The sequence below is a fragment of the Trachypithecus francoisi genome, unplaced genomic scaffold (genome assembly GCF_009764315.1).
Source record: "Trachypithecus francoisi isolate TF-2019V2 unplaced genomic scaffold, Tfra_2.0 Lachesis_group6, whole genome shotgun sequence".
NCBI classification, from domain to species: domain Eukaryota; kingdom Metazoa; phylum Chordata; class Mammalia; order Primates; family Cercopithecidae; genus Trachypithecus; species Trachypithecus francoisi.
This window is the reverse complement of record NW_022681471.1, coordinates 93080028-93100478: the sequence shown is the minus strand read 5'-3', so window position 1 is coordinate 93100478 and position 20451 is coordinate 93080028. Positions and strand designations below refer to the sequence as shown.

General features: G+C 36.1%; 1 protein-coding gene across 17 annotated transcripts in view; it reads left to right on the top strand.

Moving 5' to 3' along the window:
- Window positions 1–20451, top strand: part of KDM6A (lysine demethylase 6A) — a 236129-nt gene that overhangs the window by 157133 nt on the left and 58545 nt on the right. For all 17 annotated transcript variants that reach the window (XM_033201802.1, XM_033201801.1, XM_033201800.1 and 14 more), the window contains 4 exons: window positions 3373–3427; window positions 6073–6107; window positions 17351–17444; window positions 19478–19604. In XM_033201802.1, the coding sequence (XP_033057693.1) occupies window positions 3373–3427; window positions 6073–6107; window positions 17351–17444; window positions 19478–19604 (311 nt within the window). The remainder of the gene's footprint in view (window positions 1–3372; window positions 3428–6072; window positions 6108–17350; window positions 17445–19477; window positions 19605–20451) is intronic.

Sequence of the window (20451 nt, the reverse complement as noted above, 5' to 3'; positions counted from 1 at the left end):
AAGGCTTTTAAAACAAAAGGTGACTTTGGTGATAAAGATGTCAACAGAAATAGTAATGAATCAAACCTTGCGTTAAATTGGACAGAAGTGCTCCATGAAAAGAAAATCTCTATAACATAAAAAAAAAAAAAAAAAAAAAAAAGTCATAAGTAAATCTTCTTGCTTGGAAACTAATTTTCTGTAGACTGCTTTCCGCCTTCAGGTTTGTATATAGTCTTTGAACTGCAGAGGCCTCTTCTGCATAATAATTATTTCACACAGCAGTAGCCAGTTTCAGCACTGCAGTGTTTCAGTGAGAGGCACAGATGTTTCCTAGCTGCCTCTGTTGGTTGCAGGGAAGGGTGCTGGATATTTTACCATGGTATTTTCAGGTTTGTGGGCTGGTTATCATAATTGATAGTCCTTTATACTGGTGTATATGTTAATAGGTACATCTATTTTGCATCTGGTTTAGGTCCTGGAAATGAGGCTTTGTGGTCATGTTATCCCCACCCTGGTTCTTCATCTCTCTGAGAGTGCTGAATGGCGTTATCAGTGTTTTTCTTTATGTAGAATGGTGTTAGTTTCTTATGAACACTTAGTAATTATTCTGTAAGTTCTTTCATTCTCATAGTGGATGTTTTTGAATGTGTATTCATTTGTGGGTTTTTTTTGTTTTTATTTTTTGAAACAGATTCTCGTTTTTTCCCCCACAGGCGCCCGCCACCATGCCGGCTAATTTTTGTATTTTTAGTAGAGATGGGGTTTCACCATGCTGGCCAGGCTGGTCTCGAACTCCTAACCTTAGGTGATCTGCCTGCCTCGGCCTCCCAAAGTGCTGGGATTACAAGCGTGAGCTACCGTGCCCAACTAATGTGTATTCTCTTGCTGAGTAATTTTCCTATGCTTGGAAATGTTTGGTATTTCATAGTGTTGTGGGCTTGAAATAGTGCATCAGTAACTTAATTGCTGCTTTTAAGATTGCTTAATAATTACACAAAACATGGTCAAAAAATACTCCTGCCAGGTTTCATTGCAGAATCTTGAATTACTGATAGATGAAGTGTAGGCTAGGCTATTTGAATTCTATGTCTCTATTCTTCTTGTGGTGTTTCAGCGAAATAGTAAAACTAAAATATTGCCATATTGAAGGCTGTTTCTTCTCATTTCAGTTTGTATCCTTTGATGGCTCAGTTAGGAATCTATCTAAATAGGCAGGGCGCGGTGGCTCAAGCCTGTAATCCCAGCACTTTGGGAGGCCGAGACGGGCGGATCACGAGGTCAGGAGATCGAGACCATCCTGGCTAACCCGGTGAAACCCCATCTCTACTAAAAAATACAAAAAGTAGCCGGGCAAGGTGGCGGGCGCCTGTAGTCCCAGCTACTCGGGAGGCTGAGGCAGGAGAATGGTGTAAACCCGGGAGGCGGAGCTTGCAGTGAGCTGAGATCTGGCCACTGCACTCCAGCCTGGGCGACAGAGCAAAACTCCATCTTAAAAAAAAAAAAAAAAAAAATCTATCTAAATATTAATTTATGCTTACAGGACAAATTAGACTTAGAGATGTAGTACAATCTGAATGTGTGACTACTCTTCTGCTCTTTTTGTCTAGAGGAAAGCAATTGATTATAAAGCATGCTTGCTTCATAGTACTCAAACGTTTTAAAATAGTCTGTTTTCTATTGCTGTGGTAGCACACTAAACGGATGTGTGAAGACGTAGTCTGCTTAGTAGGCCAAGGGAAAATAAAAGCAGTTTTCAAAGTGTCCAAATGTTAGATTTTTTTCATTCAGTCAACCATGGCAAATGATTTTTCACGTTTGTTTTGTTGACCATTGCATCCCTAGTGTCTGCGTTGTCCTTAGGGCATTATAGGCTCTTGATAAATACTTGTTGGATAAATTAAACATTTAACATTTAAGGGTCACAGTCATTTGTTAGTAATTTACCCATTCAGAAGATGTAATCAGCTTTAAGTTTTAAGACTACTACAAGTGTTGGCTGGCCTAATTATGCATGCACATCAGAGACTTTTTTTTTTTTTTGAGATGGAGTCTCTGTCGCCCAGGTTGGAGTGGAGTAGCACGCTCTTGGCTCACTGCAATCTCTGCCTCCTGGGTTCAAGGAATTCTCCTGCCTCAGCCTCCTGAGCAGCTGGGACTACAGGCGCTCACCACCATGAACGGCTAATTTTTTATTTTTAGTAGAGATGGGGTTTCAGCATATTGGTCAGGCTGGTCTTGAACTCCTGACCTCAGGTGATCCACCCACCTCGGCCTCCCAAAGTGCTGGGATTACAGGCGTGAGCCACCGTGCCTAGCCAAGAGACATTTTGAATGAATACATTAATAATAGCCAGTGCTCATACCAAATGATGTTTTCTAATTTTTCCTTCCTTGTGACTTTTGGGTAGCCAACATCGGTAACTCTTTAGATTTTTGGATTGTGGATAGGAATGAATTTATTGTGGTCATTTTTTTAATGCTTTCCACTTTGTTAATTACTTTTAATGCTAAAAATTTGTAGAGGCTCAGAAAATTTGAATATACATTTGTAGGAATGTTATTTAGAAGAGTTTAAAGAGATTTACTCATCTTTTTAAACTTAGATTTTATACCAACTCTGTTACTTGTTTGTCTTAATTTATCTACCTTGTTTAATGTTGATAAACTAGATATTAAATGTCACCCAGTGTTCTTGATAATATGCATTCCTAAAAATTAGTGTTATGCATTGATGTTAATGTGCTTATACAATACTGTTACAAGTGGATACTATATTAGTGGTTTATTGTTGACTGGGAAATTTCACAAATTCTATACATATATTGTCACATTGTAAAAGGACGGTTATATTTGGTAGATGAAATTGGACACAGGCTATTTTAAAAGGCACTTAAGTACAGTGATTATTGAAAGATCAGTAAAGATGGAAAGTTTTACCCTCTATGACAATTCTCATAGTGAATTTTTGTTTCAGAAGTCCATGTCTCATTTTGAGATAAGCAGTGGTGTTCTGACAATACCATCAGACTTCGACTTAGATTTTTAAAAATAATGATATGTTCTCTGTTTAAACTGTTGTATAACACTTCCTGTTTACTTGACTTAAAAATCTTCACCTTTTTCATATAAATAAAAGTATACATAGGATAACTTGATAAAATTAATTCTTCTTCAATTCTCTATTCTCAGCTTTCTCAAGAAAATAACCCCACAGCATGTCAGTTGTCAGCAGTAAATGTTCAAAGTATTTCTAGTTAGTAGGCTAGTGTATTTTATTTGCACAGCATGTATTTATTATTATTTTAGACCTTACATACCTGAAAAGTATCTTAAGATGCTTTTATGTGACTCTAAATTGAGTGCATTAATTTTCTCACTCTCCTCTTGCAGCATTTTCAGTTAGCTTTGGTTGACTGTAATCCCTGCACTTTGTCCAATGCTGAAAGTAAGTATTATTAAGTACTGTAGTTTTCTACATGTATTCAGATCACTTCATGGCAAATAAAAATAATGTTAGTGATAATTCTGTGCAGTTTTTTCTTTTAGAATTGTTTAATATAACTGTATTGGTTGCCATGGCTACTTACACAAATGGAACCTGCAAGACCAGATATTGTGAACAGCCTGTGTCTAAAATAGATAGGCCAGTGAAGTGAGTTGTTGAATTAACAGTATCTTCACTAATGAACAAGATTGATTTTTTTTTCTGTTGTGTATTATATTGTAGATGACTTGGTAGGATTAAAAACAGATTTTGCTGGTCTTTTGGGAAACATATGAGTATATAAAGATTCTTATCTGATAGCTTACTGATTCCTACTGTGTGGGATAAAAATTACTGGTAATTATGAAGACATTTGTGACTTTTATGATAGTTTTATGTATCATTTAGAAAGTTTGAGTTGACATTTTTCAATTAATTAGAAAAGAATGCATTTATGAAGCATGTTCTAACGAAGTATTTTTTTCCAAACAATTATTTTCTACTTCTATGTAGGTGTCTTTTCAAAAGCAGACTGGGTTGATTATATGTTTATCGATATGTATTTAGGTGTAATTACTTAATATATGCTAAAGTATCCAGTAAAAAGGTTTAAGAATATTCACTGATGCTGAATTTCTCAAAAACCTTCTTACTTGAAAAATAAATTATTATTATTATTGTTATTTTGAGACAGAGTCTCGCTCTGTCGCCCAGGCTGGAGTGCAGTGGCGCGATTTCAACTCACTGCAAGGTCCAACTCCCCGGGGTTCACACCGTTCTCCTGCCTCAGCCACCCGCATAGCTGGACTATGGGTGCTTGCCACCACACCCAGCAAATTGTATTTTTAGTAGACACGGGATTTCACCGTGTTAGCCAGGATAGTCTCGGTCTCCTGACCTCGTGATCCACCCACCTCGACCTCCCAAAGTGCTGGGATTACAGGCGTGAGCCACCGCACCCAGCCGAAAAATAAAATTTTTAATTGGTATAAGAAAAATCGAGCAATTAATGACAGTTTCAGTCCTACAAAGGATTCGTGTTTTAAAAAGTCAGTATTTTGCTTTAAGTTACTTTTTTGTTTTTGTTTTTTGTTTCATTTTGAGACGGGGTCTTTCTCTGCCACTTAGGCTGGAATGCAGTGGTGCCAGAGTAGCTCAACTGCAACCTCGAACTCCTGCACTCAAGTGATCTTCCTGCCTTAGCCTCCTGTAAATCACTTAAAAGAGTATAGAGAGATATTAGTGAAAAGTAGTCTTAGTCTTTAGAAATGCCCTAGGAATTTGTTGAATCAGCAAAAACCCTGTAGAATTTTTAGTATAACATGGATTTAGAAATAGTATGGATTAAATCATCATTTAAGCCAGATGAATTACGTCATACTTTTACTAAAGGTAATTTCCTGTGAAAATTCGAAGGATTTTTATTTTCTTAAATGAAATTCAGGATCCAGTACTGATTAGGATGTTTGTAGAATAAATGGTAGAAAAATAACATGCAGCAATATTTTATAGTTTCTAAGATAAGGTTCGATTTGAACAAATTGAGTCATTGGTTTAGTAATTTATAAAGTTTCAATTTATACGTTTTTCTTAATTATATATCCAGGTTATATAAACCATCTACAATATATAGATGGTTAAAATTCTTTTCAAATTAGTTTATAAGAAAACAACTGATTATCCTTAATTCATTATGGTCTAGTACCTAAAAGGTAACTTTGGTAAGTCAGTTGAATGATAATTTTTTAGGGATGTCACATAAATGTCAAACTAAATATTTTGGTAAATCCTCGTTTTATTCTACTCTGTTTGAATCTCAGTTGTAGATCATTACTCTTGAGAGAAAAATGTCTGCATAGGTAGGATGAGTGCCACATGGCAGAAAACTGTTGAATTTGAAACATTTGAACCATCATGAGTGCTACAAGGTGGTTGGTCACTCAAATGGGAGAGCATGTTTTCTATTTAGAGACTTTAGGCCATTACAGTTTAGTTGATTTGGATAGTTTAGACAGTCTACTTGATTACTTGATAACTATGATAATGCCTGATGTCACAACAAATGTAGAGTACCTACTTTGAGCCAGTGTTACTCTTTTCAACACCAGGCTCCTTATTGTCTTTGTAAAACTTATTTCTCTTTGAATTTTTTATGTCATCACTGGTTTGTAGTTTGGTTTTAATATTTTTAAATTAAATATTGATTTTACTCTTGTTTGACTTGGGATTCAGTTTTTAAATACTGTGTTTTGAAATGTATAGATTATAAAGGTTTTCTGTATTTGCTTAATGTTGCCATTTTGAACTTTGTAAAACATATATTCACTTGCTATAGATTTAATGCTAATTTTAATAATTACATTGACAGAAATTTCATTTGATAATGACCAACAATGAATACATGTGATTTCTTATCATGATTATATTCTTTCGTGTGTTTTTTGTATGGTCTATTTAGTAAAAGCAAATAAAAGTTGTGATTTTCTATTACTTAAATCTATATAGTGTAGACTGTGATAATGTTTGCTATTTTGTTATTCTTACTTAATTTGCCCCAAATTCTGCTGTACTATTACTGATTTTTTATTTTGCCTCATCCTTTGCAGTTCAATTTCACATTGCCCACTTATATGAAACCCAGGTAAGTATTTTAACTTACTCTATTTAAAACAAAAGCAAACAAAAATCATCACTCCTATCATGCTTTACTGAAATCAGAAATGTACAGATAATTTAATGGAGTTCTGGGCATTACTTCTTAGGTAAATTTTGTATTTTATACTCATTAAATGTGATCAAGATGCTGCTTAGTAAAACAGTTATTCCAAGGAGTGTTTGCTGTGTACAAATAAATTCCATTTAATATTTTCCTTTAAACTTGATCCATTTGCGGCTGGGCGTGGTAGCTCATGCCTGTAATCTCACTGCTTCAGGAGGCCAAGGCGGGCAGATCACTTGAGGCCGGGAGTTTGAGACCAGCCTGGGCCAACATGATGAAACCTCATCTTTACTAAAAATATAAAAAATTAGCCGGGCATGGTGGCAAGCGCCTGTAATCCCAGCTACCTGGGAGGCTGAGACACAAGAATTGCTTGAACCTGGGAGATGGAGGTTGCAGCGAGCTGAGATCTTGCCACTGCACTCCAGCCTGGGCAACAGAGTGAGACTGTGTCTCAAGAAAAAAAGAAACAGCTGAACTTGATGTAGATCATTTGCAAGCTCAAATGGCTATATTTAAGATTTATCTTATTCTTGATGCCAAATGCCTTGCTTTTCAGAATGTTTATAGATGGTTGTTGTAATGCATTGTTTTTTTTAAAAATTCTTTTGCTTTTTCTTAAGACTGAAATAACTCTTCTATGTGTCATTATTGGAAAAGCATCAAGAATCACCTCCTGATGTCCTTGCCATTAATTTCATGGCTCCTTTACTTTAAAAAACTTTTAAATTTTAGAACATCTTGGTTTTGTGTGTGTTGGTTAATACAGTCAAGATTGATACATCTTGATTTTGCTTAGTTGTATGATAAAAGTATAACACATTCGGTGGGGGGTGTTGGAGGCAAGGGGAGGGAGAGCATTAGGACAAACACCTAATGCATGTGGGAAAAACCTAGATGATGGGGTTGATAGGTGCAGCAAACCACCATGGTACATGTGTGTATACCTATGTAATAAAGCTGCACAGTCTGCACATGTATCCCAGAGCTTAAAGTAAAATAAATAAAAGTATAACACGTTCATTTTAGGCAGTGGTATGGAAAATCAGAAATAAATTTGTATGAGACTCAAAATTAGGTCATCATAGTTTACATAAATTTTTTTTTTTTTTTTGAGATGGAGTCTTGCTCTGTCACCCAGCCTGGAGTGCAGTGGCGTGATCTTGGCTCACTGCAACCTCCACCTCCCAGGTCCAAGCAATTCTCCTGCCTCAGCCTCCCAAGTATCTGGGATTACAGGCGCCCACCACCACGCCCAGCTAATTTTGTGTAGTTTTAGTAGAGACGGGGTTTCACCATGTTGGCCAGGCTGGTCTCGAACTCCCGACCTCAGGTGATCCACCTGCCTCGGCCTCCCAAAGTGCTGGGATTACAGGCGTGAGCCACCGCGCCCGGCCGACATAAATTTTTTACAGCTTTTTAGGAAACAAATACTGTTGTTGTTTTTTTTAATGCCTACATAATTTATAAGGTTTGTTTTGATGTTTTGGCCCAAGTATTACAATAAGGCATATATGTGCCATGCAGAGTTCATACCCACCAGATACAAGATCCTGCTACATCCCATTATTTATATTGTTATAGGATGTAATCAGATAGTTTGAGATCATTATGTTGGTGGTTCCCAGACCCAGCTCTGTGGCAGAATTATCTGGGAAGCTTTATAAATCAGAGCTGTCATGGGGAGCTTTAAAAAATTAGCATCAGATTTCTGGGTACCTCAACCCCCCCAACCCCCCTTTGCCTCCCCATCCCCCCTACCCCATACTTTAGTTTTTCTAGTTCTCTCTGAGATCATTGGTCTGTCATTAGCTAAAGAAGCAGAAGTTTTTTTAACCTTTATTTTTAACGAGTATTTTTGCTGGAGATGGAATTCTGTTTATCTGACTGCTTTGAAATTCACAATACATTGTCTTTTGGCTCTCATTGTTTCTGATGTGAAGTTGTCTGTTGGTCTTACTATCTAATCCTGTGAAGGTAATGTGGGCACAGGGCCCTCCTCCCATTGATTCATTTGATAAATTTTAATACTGATTCAGATTAAACAAAAGAATAAACTCATGGCAAACAGTACATAATTGTTAGGTGGCAGGAGGATGACACTGTAAGCATATGAAAGGATTAGAAAAACCCTACTATAGAATTTTCAAGTGAAAAATTAAGAGAAGCAAGATGGCCTGCTTACCTACCTATTAAAAGTTAGTTTTTATATAGTTCCACCAATTTTTACCAATGGACCCTATTTATGAATATGGATCTAGGAAATTTAAATGACATGTATTTAATGGCTACTGCTGGGCAAAAAATAGTTCAAGGGAAGTTTCTCTACTTCTCTACATAGGAAGAAGTCTTCCCCACTAATAAATGAAGAAGTATCATTTCATAATCCCCGAGGGCCCTCTCCCCGCATTACCTTCACAGGATTAAATCCTAAGATCATAATTAAAACTAAAGTTATGGAATACCACTTTACCTAGAATGGTGTTAAAGAAATGTTAGCAAGTACAATGGTTTGTGGTATTGAGCTTACAATGTTTGAAAGCAAAAAGGTCTTGGCCGAGTGCGGTGGCTCATGCCTGTAATTCCAGCACTTTGGGAGGCGAAGGTGGGTGGATCACTTGAGCTCAAGAGGTTGAGACCAGTCTGGGCAACATGGTGAAACCCCATCTCTACCAAAAATACGACACTTAGTGGGATGTGGTGGTGCACGCCTGTAGTCCCAGCTGCTTGGGAGACTGAGGTGGAAGGTTCTCTTGAGCCTGGGAGGTGGAGGTTGCAGTGATCCGAGATCTCGCCGCTGTGCTCCAGCCTGGGTGACAAAGCGATACTCCATCTCAAACAAAAAGGAAAAACAAGAGAGGTCTTTTGTAGAGATATGAGTACAGGATTAAAAAAAATATTGTTAAATTTAATAATAGGCATTTGGGTTTAATTTTCATGAGCTCTTATCCCCTAACCCTGTATTTTTATCTTTTATGATCTTATAGACAAGCTGTTAATATTTTATTAGATTAAAAAATAGATTGGCCGGGTGTGGTGGCTCACACCTGTAATCCCAGTGCTTTGGGAGGCCGAGGCAGGTGGATCACTTGAAGCCCAGAGTTCAAGACTAGCCTGGGGAACATGACGAAACCCTGTTTATACTAAAAATAGAAAAAATTAGCTGAGTGTGGTAGCATGTGTCTGTAATCCCAGCTACTTGGGTAGCTGAGGCAGGAGAATCGCTGGAACCTGGGGAGGCGGAGGTTGCAGTGAACCGAGGTGGCACCACTGCATGCCAGCCTGGATGACAGAGTGAGACTGTTTAAAGGAAGGGAAAAAAATGATTCTCATAGGTTTCTATGTATATTGTCATACCATCTATAAATAAAGATAACTTTGCTTCTCTGTACATGTGCCTCACAATGATGTTTTGATTAACAAAGGATCACATATATGATGGTGGTCCCATAGGATTATAATAACATATTTTTACTGTACTTTTTCTATGTTTTTTTTAACTGTACCTTTTCTATGTTTACATACTTACCATTGTATTGTAATTGTCTTTAGTATTCTGTATTGTAACATGCTGTACAGGTTGTAGCCAGAAGCAAGAGGCTATACTGTATAGCTTAGATGTGTAGTAGGCAATGCCATCTAGGTTTGTGTAAGTATACTCTGATGCTTGCACAACGATGAAATTGTTAAGTGATGCATGACTGTGTAATGTCATATCTCCAAATATATTGTCAATTATTCTTGAACATTTATATTGATGAATTAATTTACCTTCCTGTTTTATTAGCTGGGACCTTCAGATCGTTTTTTTCTACAGTAATAATAGTATTAACTGGGCTGCTTTTCTTTTTCTTGAGTTTAGTGAAATAATTTGAGCAGTTTACCATCTTAATTCTTATAGCCTTTAAAGTTTCAAGATAGAGAATTTCTCCCTTTCCATTCTGTTACTAAAATGTTAGTTATTTTTGAATAGATAATCCAAAATGAAAAGTTTTGAAAGAATACACAGTGAAGTATCCTCTTCCTTCCACTTCCCCAGGCATCTACTCCCCTCCCTAAAGCCATCAGTGTTACCAGTGGTTTTTAATCCTTCCAGAGAAACTCAGTGTATATATAAGCAAGTCCACCTATGTTTGCATGTATATTTCTTGTATTTAATTTTATTCAAATGATAGCCAATAATGGATGTTCTCTTCTGACCTTGCTTTAAATTTTAAATTAATATTGTGTCTTGGAAATCATTCTGTATCAGTATGTGTAGAGCTGCATCATATCCCTTTACATATAGATGTACTGTTAACTAATTTACTCCTCTTTGAGGAATAATTACAAATAATGTTGTTTTGAATAACAGTTTATAATGTTTCATTTTTAACACTTTTCTGTCAAGCATTAATATATTAACAAAACACTATAGACTTATCTTTGTTATTATACTATATAGCAAAATAATATATAGATAAGTGCTATAATACTTATCTATATTAGACGTCTATAATATAGATAAGTACTTTACACGAATCCAAGAACTCTAAATAAAGAAAAAAATTTCAGCTGATACATAGGTATGTGATAAATATGTAGGGTTTATTTCATGAGTACATAGGATTTTACCATTTTAACCAATTTTAAGTGTACAACTCACTGACATTAAGTAAATTTGTATTGTTGTGCAGCTGTCACCACCATTCATCACTAAAACTATTTCATCATCTCAAAGTATCCATTAGGTAATAATTCCCCGTTACCACCTTCACTGGGCTCCTAGCAACCACTATTCTACTTTCTGTCTTTGTGAGTTGACCACTCTAGGTATCTCATAAAAGTGGAATCTGCCAGGTGCGGTGGCTCATGCCTGTAATCCCAACACTTTGTGAGGCCACGGGGTGGATCATTTGAGGCCACGAGTTCGAGACCAGGCTGGCCAACATGGTGAAACTCCACTTGTACTAAAAATACAAAAATTAGCCGGGCATGGTGGCAAGTGACTGTAGTCCCAGCTACTCAGGATACTGAGGAGGAGAATCGCTTGAACCCAGGAGGTGGAGGTTGCAGTGAGCCAAGATCCCGCCACTGCATTCCAGCCTGGGTGACAGAGCAAGACTGTCTCTCAAGAAAAAAAAAAAAAAAGCGGAATCATACAATATTTGTGCTTCTGCATTTGACTTATTTCACTTAGCATAATGTCTGTATGGTTTGTATATGTTGTAGCCTGTGTCAGAATTCCATTCCTTTTTAAGACTGAATAATATTCCATTGTATGGATACACCACATTTTGTTTATCCATTTCATCTGTTGATGGACACTTGGTTTGCCTCCAGTTTTTGTCTGTTGTGGATAGTGCTGCTTGACCGTAGGTGTGTATGTAAGTTGTTAGAGTTCTTGCTTTCAGTTCTTTTTGCAATATACCCAGAAGTGGAATTGCTGGATCATGTGGTAATTCTGTGTTTAATTTTTTGAGAAACAGTCATACTGTTTTTCCTTTGTGTTTTGAAGCGAGTATTATATCCGAACCTAATAAAAGACAGTATAATAAGAGAATCAATATACAGACTAGTATCATGATGAATATTGGTATAAAAATGCTAATAAAATATTAACAAACAATACTTTATCTCATTAAAAAAACACAACAATATACAATGACCAAGTGTCATTCATTTCAGGAATGCAAGGTTGACTGAATCTTAGGAAATCTATTGATATTGTAATAATAGAGCTAAAGGTGAAGTTAAATCATTATCACCATAGATTCTGAAAAAATCTTTGATAAATTCCATACCCATTTCTAATAAAAACACTCTTATACATAGGAATTGAGGGTTACCTTCTTATCGTGATAAAATACATATGCTTTAGTTTCAAAGTCAGAATTTTACTTAAGGCAAAATTCTAGAGACCTTTTTACTAGAATCAGGAGCAAGGTGAAGATGCCTACTATTTCCATTAGTCCTCGGTATTATAAGAGAGAGCAGTAAGTTATAGGCACAAATTTACATACAGAATTAATAAGCTTCAACAACAGTAGTCAGAACATAACAGGAAAAAATTATATTTAGAGTGTTCAGCAAAGTATATTAAATACTTAGGAATAAACTTAAGAGAGGGACTGTGACTCAGCGGTATAAAGATGTTGATTAAACCTTAGTGTAACAGAACATCAAAAATACCAACAAACTTTTGTTAGGAGTTAGCTAAGTTGATATGGAAAAACATGCAAAAATTGCTAGGATAAAACGGGTGGGATGATTGTATGGGATATACTAACCCAATAAAACCTGTATAATTAAAAATGTGGTACTGGCATGTGAATAGACAGATCAGCGAAATATCCTAGAAAGCCCAGGAATAAACCCAAGTACATGTAGAAACTGAGTATATGATAAAGGTATTGTTCTTAAATTCTTGGGACCTGTAATGTCCATCCCATAAATATAATGTTCTTGACTCTTCCTTTTGTAAATCTATTCTGGCAGTCTCTTTTATTGGTGGTGGTGGTGGTGGTGGTGGTGGTTTGGAGTGTCTGGTTCATTTATACTTAATTTGATTATTGATATGGTTGGATAAAGTTAGCTGTCATTCCTATTGTATCCTTTGTATTGTATTGTTTTGCTCTGGTTGCTTTTAAAAGGTCTTTCTCTTTAAATTTGTTTTTCAAAAATTTGACTTCACTGTGCTCAGATTTTTTTTTTTCTTTATAATTATACTAATAGTATTTTAAGTCTGGGGTTTGATATATTTTATCAGTTTTGGAAAATTCTCAGCCATTGATTTGTCAAATATTTTTTCTGCTCCACCGTTTTTCTCTTCTTGGACTCCAATTACATGTATGGTAGACTATATGCTATTGCCTCAAACATCTTAGATGCTTTCTTCTTTTTTTTTTTTTTAACTTTTAACTTTTGTATGTATGTGGTGTGTGTGTTTTTTCCACTTCAATCTGTATGCTTTCTAGTGACATGTTTTCAAATGCACTGATATCTTTTTTTTTTTTTGATATACTTTCCAATCTGCTATTCAATCCATATAGTGATTTTCTTTTTTAAATTTCAGATTAACATTTTTTAGTTCTGGAATTTCCTTTTGTTTCTCTTTCTGGAGTATGATTTTTTGTACATTAATTCATTAGGATTATATTTTTCTTTTTGTCAACATTGTTCAATATCTGCTTTTTTTTTTTTTTTTGGACAGTATCTGGCTCTGTTGCCCAGGCTGGAGTGCAGTGGTATAATTTCGACTCAACACAACCTCTGCCTCCCAGGTTCAAGCGATTCTTGTGCCTCAGCCTTCCAAGTAGCTGGGACTACAGGCACGTGCCACCACACCCAGCCTAAATATCTGCTTTAAAATTATCTACAGGGCTAGTCGCGGTGGCTGTTGCCTGTAATTCCAGCACTTTGAGAGGCCAAGGCTGGCGGATCATCTAAGGTCAGGAGTTCGAGACCAGCCTGAACAACATGGCGAGACCCCCATCTCTACTAAAAATACAAAAAGTTAGCCGGACGTGGTGGCGCGCCTGTAATCGTAGCTGCTCGGGAGACAGAGGCAGGAGAATTGCTTGAACCCAGGAGGCAGAGGTTGCGGTGACCCAAGATCGCGCCACTGCACTCCAGCCTGGGCGACACAGAGTGCATCTCAAAAAAATAAAAATAAAAAACTACAAATTTCACCATCTGAGTAATTTCACAGTTGGTTTTCATTTTCTTTTCTTTTGAATATAGGTAAAATTTTCCTGATCTTCATAAATTTAATAATTTTTATCCTGCATATCATGAATAATACATTGTAGAGATTGACTGTATTTTTCTGAAGATTGATATATTTTTGCTTTATTAGCCGGTCAATTCACACTCTAAACTTTGTCACCCTTGTAATGGCAGCAACTGAAATCTCTTTCTAGTTCTTTTAGGCTGCTCATTATCTGTTCTGTTCATGCATAATTCACAGTTAGAGCTTTGGGCAGAGTTTTATGTGTGGAATTTGGTGTTTCCATTCTGTCTCCTGACTGGGATTTCTCCCCTCACTTCCAACTCTTACAGTAGCCTCAAAATCTGTCCTATGGTTCTTCAGGGTAGTAAGACTGCCATTTCTATTTGAGTTCTAGCCAGCCAAGTACCAGTTGAAGCCTGCCTTCAGGTGAAAATCCAAGAAAAAGGGGGTTACTCATCTAGTGCCATTTCCTTCCTTTAAGTGTGAGCTTTTCCTTTGGTTTTGCCTGATTTTCGTTTCTCTCCAGTGCCATCTGGTAGTTGACTTTTATATTTTATCCAGAATGTGAAGCTGTGTGTGGAATGCCACTCCAAATATTGTCAGAGGCAAAACTTCTACTCAACACTATTAAAGATAAATTCATGTTACTTTTTTACACATCATTTATAATTCCTATTTAATGTTCTATAAGCATCCATCATATTTTGTTTCCACTTGTCTAGTGGCATAAACTTAGATTGCCCACCAACTTCTCCATATTACAAGCAGTACTGTTTAGAACATTACCTGTGGAAAGGTTTCCTTGGCATACATATTCCAAGAGTAAGATTGCTGAATTGTAGGATATTTGTATTCCTAATTTTTTGAGTAAATCCCCTTCCACCAGGACATGAGTGTTCTCCTTTACTCACATCCCTACAATACTTGGAATTACTCAAATTTATGTTTTCCAGTCTTAAAGGTAGAAGGTGTTATGTCATTTAAGCTTGTATGTTCTGATTTCTAGAGGAGTAGAGTTTTTTACATTTTTTTTCACCTTTTATGTGTTGGTTACTTATGTCCATTGCCTGTTTTTCTGCCTATGCTTTTTGAGTCAGATCTTTACTCTTCTTTATGATTTGTGTTTTTTTGATCATGTCCAATAAATTCTCTCCCATCTCAAGGAAATGTTCTCCTACATTTTCTTCTCTTAACTTTATACTTTTACCTTTCATATTCAGGTCTTTAATGCAGTTGCTGGTTTTGTTTTATATGGTATGAGGTAGAAATCTAACTTCATATTTCCAAATATGATGCTACCATTTTTTCAAGTATGTCATTGTTTTTATTACAGTGCTGGGGGATATATTTTAACATTTGTTAAGATAATTCATGAAGGTGGTTTTCCTAAAATTTACATCTGATCACATTACTTGAAATCATTCAGTGGTTCTCCATTGTTTTAGGATACAGTCAGTAGTCTTTAAATGGATTAGGGAGGTCTTTGTGAAGTAATCTTTGCATTTTCTGTCCAGCCTGCTAGTACTCTAAACTTAATATGCGCTCGTTTTTCGTCTGGGAAGTATTACAATGTTATACACAGCACAATATGCTTAATTTGTTTTTTCTGTATATATTTTTCACTACTGTGTAGTCTTAGCAGTTCCTGTTATGTATTAGGTGTTTAACAAATATTTATCAGTTGAAGGAATTGAATAACTTGACCCTTATCCTTGGCCTATTTAATTAACTTTTTTAGACCAGATGAGTGTTTGGGGGGAACTAGTTTAGCTGATAAGTAAAAGTTGATTTAATAACTCTGGATTGCTTGGCACGCTGACTCACACCTGTAATCCCAACACTTTGGGAAGCCAAGGCGGGCGGATCACCTGAGGTTGGGAATTCGAGACCAGCCTGACCAACATGGAGAAACCCCGTCTCTACTAAAAATACAAAAGTAGCCGGGCGTGGTGACGCATGCCTGTAATCCCAGCTACTCGGGAGGCTGAAGCAGGAGAATTCACTTGAACCTGGGAGGCGGAGGTTGCAGTGAGCTCAGATTGTGCCATTGCACTCCAACTTGGGCAGCAAGAGCGACACTCTGTCTCAAAAAAACAAACAAACGGAAAAACCCCTGATCATCTCAATGGACAGTTCTCTCAAATCTTCCTTAAGTTAGTGGTGTGTGTGTGTGTGTATGTAGCTCCTTAATTGTTTCCATCATTAGGATAACCCTGTAGGTAGCAAGATTGGATGTTAGCTCTTGTTTTATTGCTTCAGTTGTTTATTGATGTTGAATCATAGTTTAAGTGACTTGCCTGAGGTTCATACAGCTAGTTTTGTATTTCTACCTACTTTTTTAAAAAAAAAATTTGTTTGCTCAGGCAGTTATATACTGGTAATGATATGAATAAAAGCCACTTCAATCCATTGTTCTGCCAAGTATGTTTTACAGGTAATATTTATGAGCCTTTCTTTTGTTAGTTTTTTCCTTTTGTTTTGGGGGAGTTGTCTTAAGGTTTATAACTGTAGCAATAAAGAGTTTCAGTTATATCAGTACTCTTGAGAACTGTGGCTAAATGGTTTCATTTAGACATTTGCCTGTGAAATCCTAAGTCTTGCAACCATTGTTAGTCTGTAACTATCAGAGTTTTGATGTCTTTAAAATTATATTCGTTAGAAATATTTTTAAAGGATATTTTATATACACCAGAAACTGTATCTTTAAAACTTAGATTTTTAACTACTTTTGTACTTCTTTAGATTTTGTCTTCAGCATTTTTTATATGTGCTTTATTTATTTATTTATTTATTTAGAGACAGAGTCTCGCTCTGTTGCCCAGGCCGGAGTGCAGTGGTGCAATCTCTGCTTACCACAACCTCCTCCTCCCGGGTTCAAGCGATTCTCCTGCCTCAGCCTCCCGAGTAGCTGGGACTACAGGTGCGTGCCACCATGCCTGGGTAATTTTTGTATTTTTAGTAGAGACGTGGTTTCACTATGTTGGCCAGGCTGGTCTTGAACTCCTGACCTCGTGATTCGCCTGCCTCGGCTTCCCAAAGTGTTGGGATTACAGGCATGAACCACCGCGCCTGGCCTGACATGTGCTCTATTTATTGAGTTGCTTGGGAGCTCAGTGTTTCTAAGCGGACAGATTATGCACTTGGAGGTAGAATAAATTGAGACCACTTATGTTATTAAATTTGAGATGATGTTATTGGCATTTGGAAAATTCTTAAAAGTCATATTTTAATGATACTTTGTTATAGTGAATATCAGTTTTACTGGTGTTAGGTACTCTGGAACAAGGCTTATTACTCAGCTGTCTAATGTTAAACATTCAATAATGAAATCACTTTTTTCTTTCAGTTTTTAAAAATAATGCTAAAACATCAGTATTGTATAATTCTTAATATATGAAGTAGTTCTTTAAAGATTATGTTAATTTTTCTCCAAATCTCTTTTTCTGCTCTTTAGAGGAAATATCATTCTGCAAAAGAAGCTTATGAACAACTTTTGCAGATGGAGAATCTTTCTGCACAAGTAAAAGCAACTGTCTTACAACAGTTAGGTATGTAATAGTATACATTTAGTGTATTATAAATGCTTCTCTTTATGTTTTTTACACGTTGAGTATGGCAAATATGTGGCTCATATATTCTGTTCCTTTGCTTAGAGTTGATAAAATTATTCTGAACCCAGCATATTTCTATTCTCTGCCTAGCGTTGTCCTTCCCACAGTCTGTCTCAGTATAATTCTTTAGTACAGCTGGTCCTTTTAAATTATCAAAATTACTCCCTAGTATTTAACCCAAGGAGGATTCAATACTTCCTTTGTGCCAGATATATGCTTAAGCACTTAATGAAGTTGTGATTTATCTAATGTCACTGAGTGGTTGGTGAGCTTGTTTTCATAGCTTTATCAGTTATAATGACTATAAAACAATTTATCTAAAAACTGTAGAACGTCTAACACTGTGAGCATGCAGTTCTATTCTAATGTGTAACATGAGGGAATCTGTTCGTTTGGGTGTCATGTGTAGCTATCACCAAAAAGATAGTGAAAGAACTCCCCAGCCTTTAATTTTGTTGTTTAATTATTGAGTCATGTTTCTTATTTGTATTTGATATTTGGGTTGTTTTTACAGTTTTGTTTTTGGTCTGGGAAAATCATTTATTCTTAATTTTTAGCCAACATTGTAGCAATATGAATGTTTTCATAATGCAACTTTTTTTATATAGTTTTAAAGTCACTTAAGCTTAGATTTTATCATTTATCTTTAGATAATATATATAAAAATTTAATAATTATAAATCACTGAATAAAAACAAATATTTTGACACTTTCATAACTCTTAAAAGTATAGACAACTCGAGTAAAATCCTAATGGATAAAATTACAGACAAAACTCAGGCTTTATTATGAAGGCAATGTTTGTTTTTTCACTCATCAAATACTTTATAGTTTGTTTGCTTATTTATTTTAGACAGAGTCTCGCTCTGTCCCCCAGGCTGGAATATAGTGTCGTGATCATAACTCACTGCAGCCTGAAAGTCCTTGGGTCAGGTGATCGTCCCACCTCAGCCTCCTGAGTAGCTAGGGCTACAGGCGCATGCCACCACGCCTGGCTGATTTAAAAAATTTCTTTTGTAAAGACAAGGTCTCTCTCTATGTTGCCCAGGGTGGTCTCAAACTCCTGGCATCAAGTGGTCCTTCTGCCTCAGCCTCCCCAAATTCTAGGAGTACAGGTGTGAGCCACTGTGCCTGGCTTATAGTTCTTATCTTATATAGGGTGTGAATATATGTAGCCAGGGCCAGTGAAGTAGGATTGTGTGTATATTTTTTAATCTGAACTATGGTTGATTCTATAGCCTTGTATTTATTCCTTGGAAATAAACATTTTGTTAATGGGATGTCTTGAAGATTCTTAATTGGCCCGGTGCTGTGGCTCACGCCTGTTATCCCAGCACTTTGGGAGGCCGTGGCGGGTGAATCACATGGTCAGGAGATCAAGACCATCCTGGCCAACATAGTGAAACCCTGTCTCTACTAAAACTACAAAAATTAGCTTGGCGTGGTGGCACGCGCCTATAGTCCCAGCTACTCGGGAGGCTGAGGCAGGAGAATTGCTTGAACCCGAGAGGCGGAGGTGGCAGTGAGCCAAGATCATGCCACTGTACTCCAGCCTGGCAAAAGAGTGAGACTCCGTCTCAAAAAAAAAAAAAAAAAAGCCCATTAATTTATTTTTATATGGAATAGTAAATAAGACTTAACATCTTTATATTCTTTGTTTCATAACTTGAAATTTTTTCAGATACCAAAATTAGAAAAGTCTGATTTATAATCTGTTATATCAGTACTAAAAATTGTTTTAATTTCTCTTGAATGAAAGCTCTTCATAGCTTTTACTACCTTACTGTGAGAAACTGACTTTCTTAACGGCCGGAATTGGCAGTTCTAAATTTTGGAAATATGTACTACAAACTAAATTAATAAATTGACAGAAAAAGAGTACTTTTTTGGTTTGTTTTCTACTTGGTATTCTTAAACATAGAAGAACAATTAAGTCATTTACGTAAATATTTTTAAATCATTTACTGCAGGTTGGATGCATCACACTGTAGATCTCCTGGGAGATAAAGCCACCAAGGAAAGCTATGCTATTCAGTATCTCCAAAAGTCCTTGGAAGCAGATCCTAATTCTGGCCAGTCCTGGTATTTCCTCGGAAGGTGAGACTTACAAGACATTTATGTTTGCTTTTGTCTATTCCAGCTAAGAGATTTTAATTACAATCTAAAATGTTAGTTTACATATCTAACCTGATCAGTGTATTTTCTCTTCTGAATACATTATTACCAAGATTCCTGGAAGTTAAACAATAAAATAAAGTTTCCAAATGTGGTTTTTTCATAGCATAATTTTTGGTCTAGCAGGACATTTCTTATTTTGGTTATTGGATTTTTATTTGATTTGAGTTATTGCTAGTTTTAAAAGTCCTATCCGATAGTAACTTTTAATGAAGTATTTAAATGCCTTTCCCTCAGACTTCCAGTATTTTTTCTATATGTCTGTTTTATAAAACAGAGGATTAATTTCTCATCTGCCTGTTGACTACTGGTAGTCAGTGGAACCTTAATAATTTATAATTTTGATTAATATTTACCTTAGAATTGACATAATTAATAGTAAATCTCAAATCACAGTTATACTTGAAATCTTACAGTGAGAAAGTGTATCAGATTTGTTGGAATGGAGAAGTGTCATGTAACGAAAATCGTTTTCTGCAAGTCTATAACCATTTCTCCATACTGTTTATCCATTGAATGTCTGAATTATGCTTAGTGATGATCTGAACTATACCTCATGCATGAGTATCTGATAGATTATAGTTTTAGACTATCATCAGATTGTATTTTGATTCCTAATCACTTTTCGCTTTCATGATATGGTGAAAAGATCATACTAGGAGCCAAGACGCTTGGATTCAAGTCCTGATTCAGCTACTGTTTGTGGAATTATGGATGGTTTAGTTAAACCTCTTAAAGCCTCAATTTTTGTTTAACATATTAGAGAATT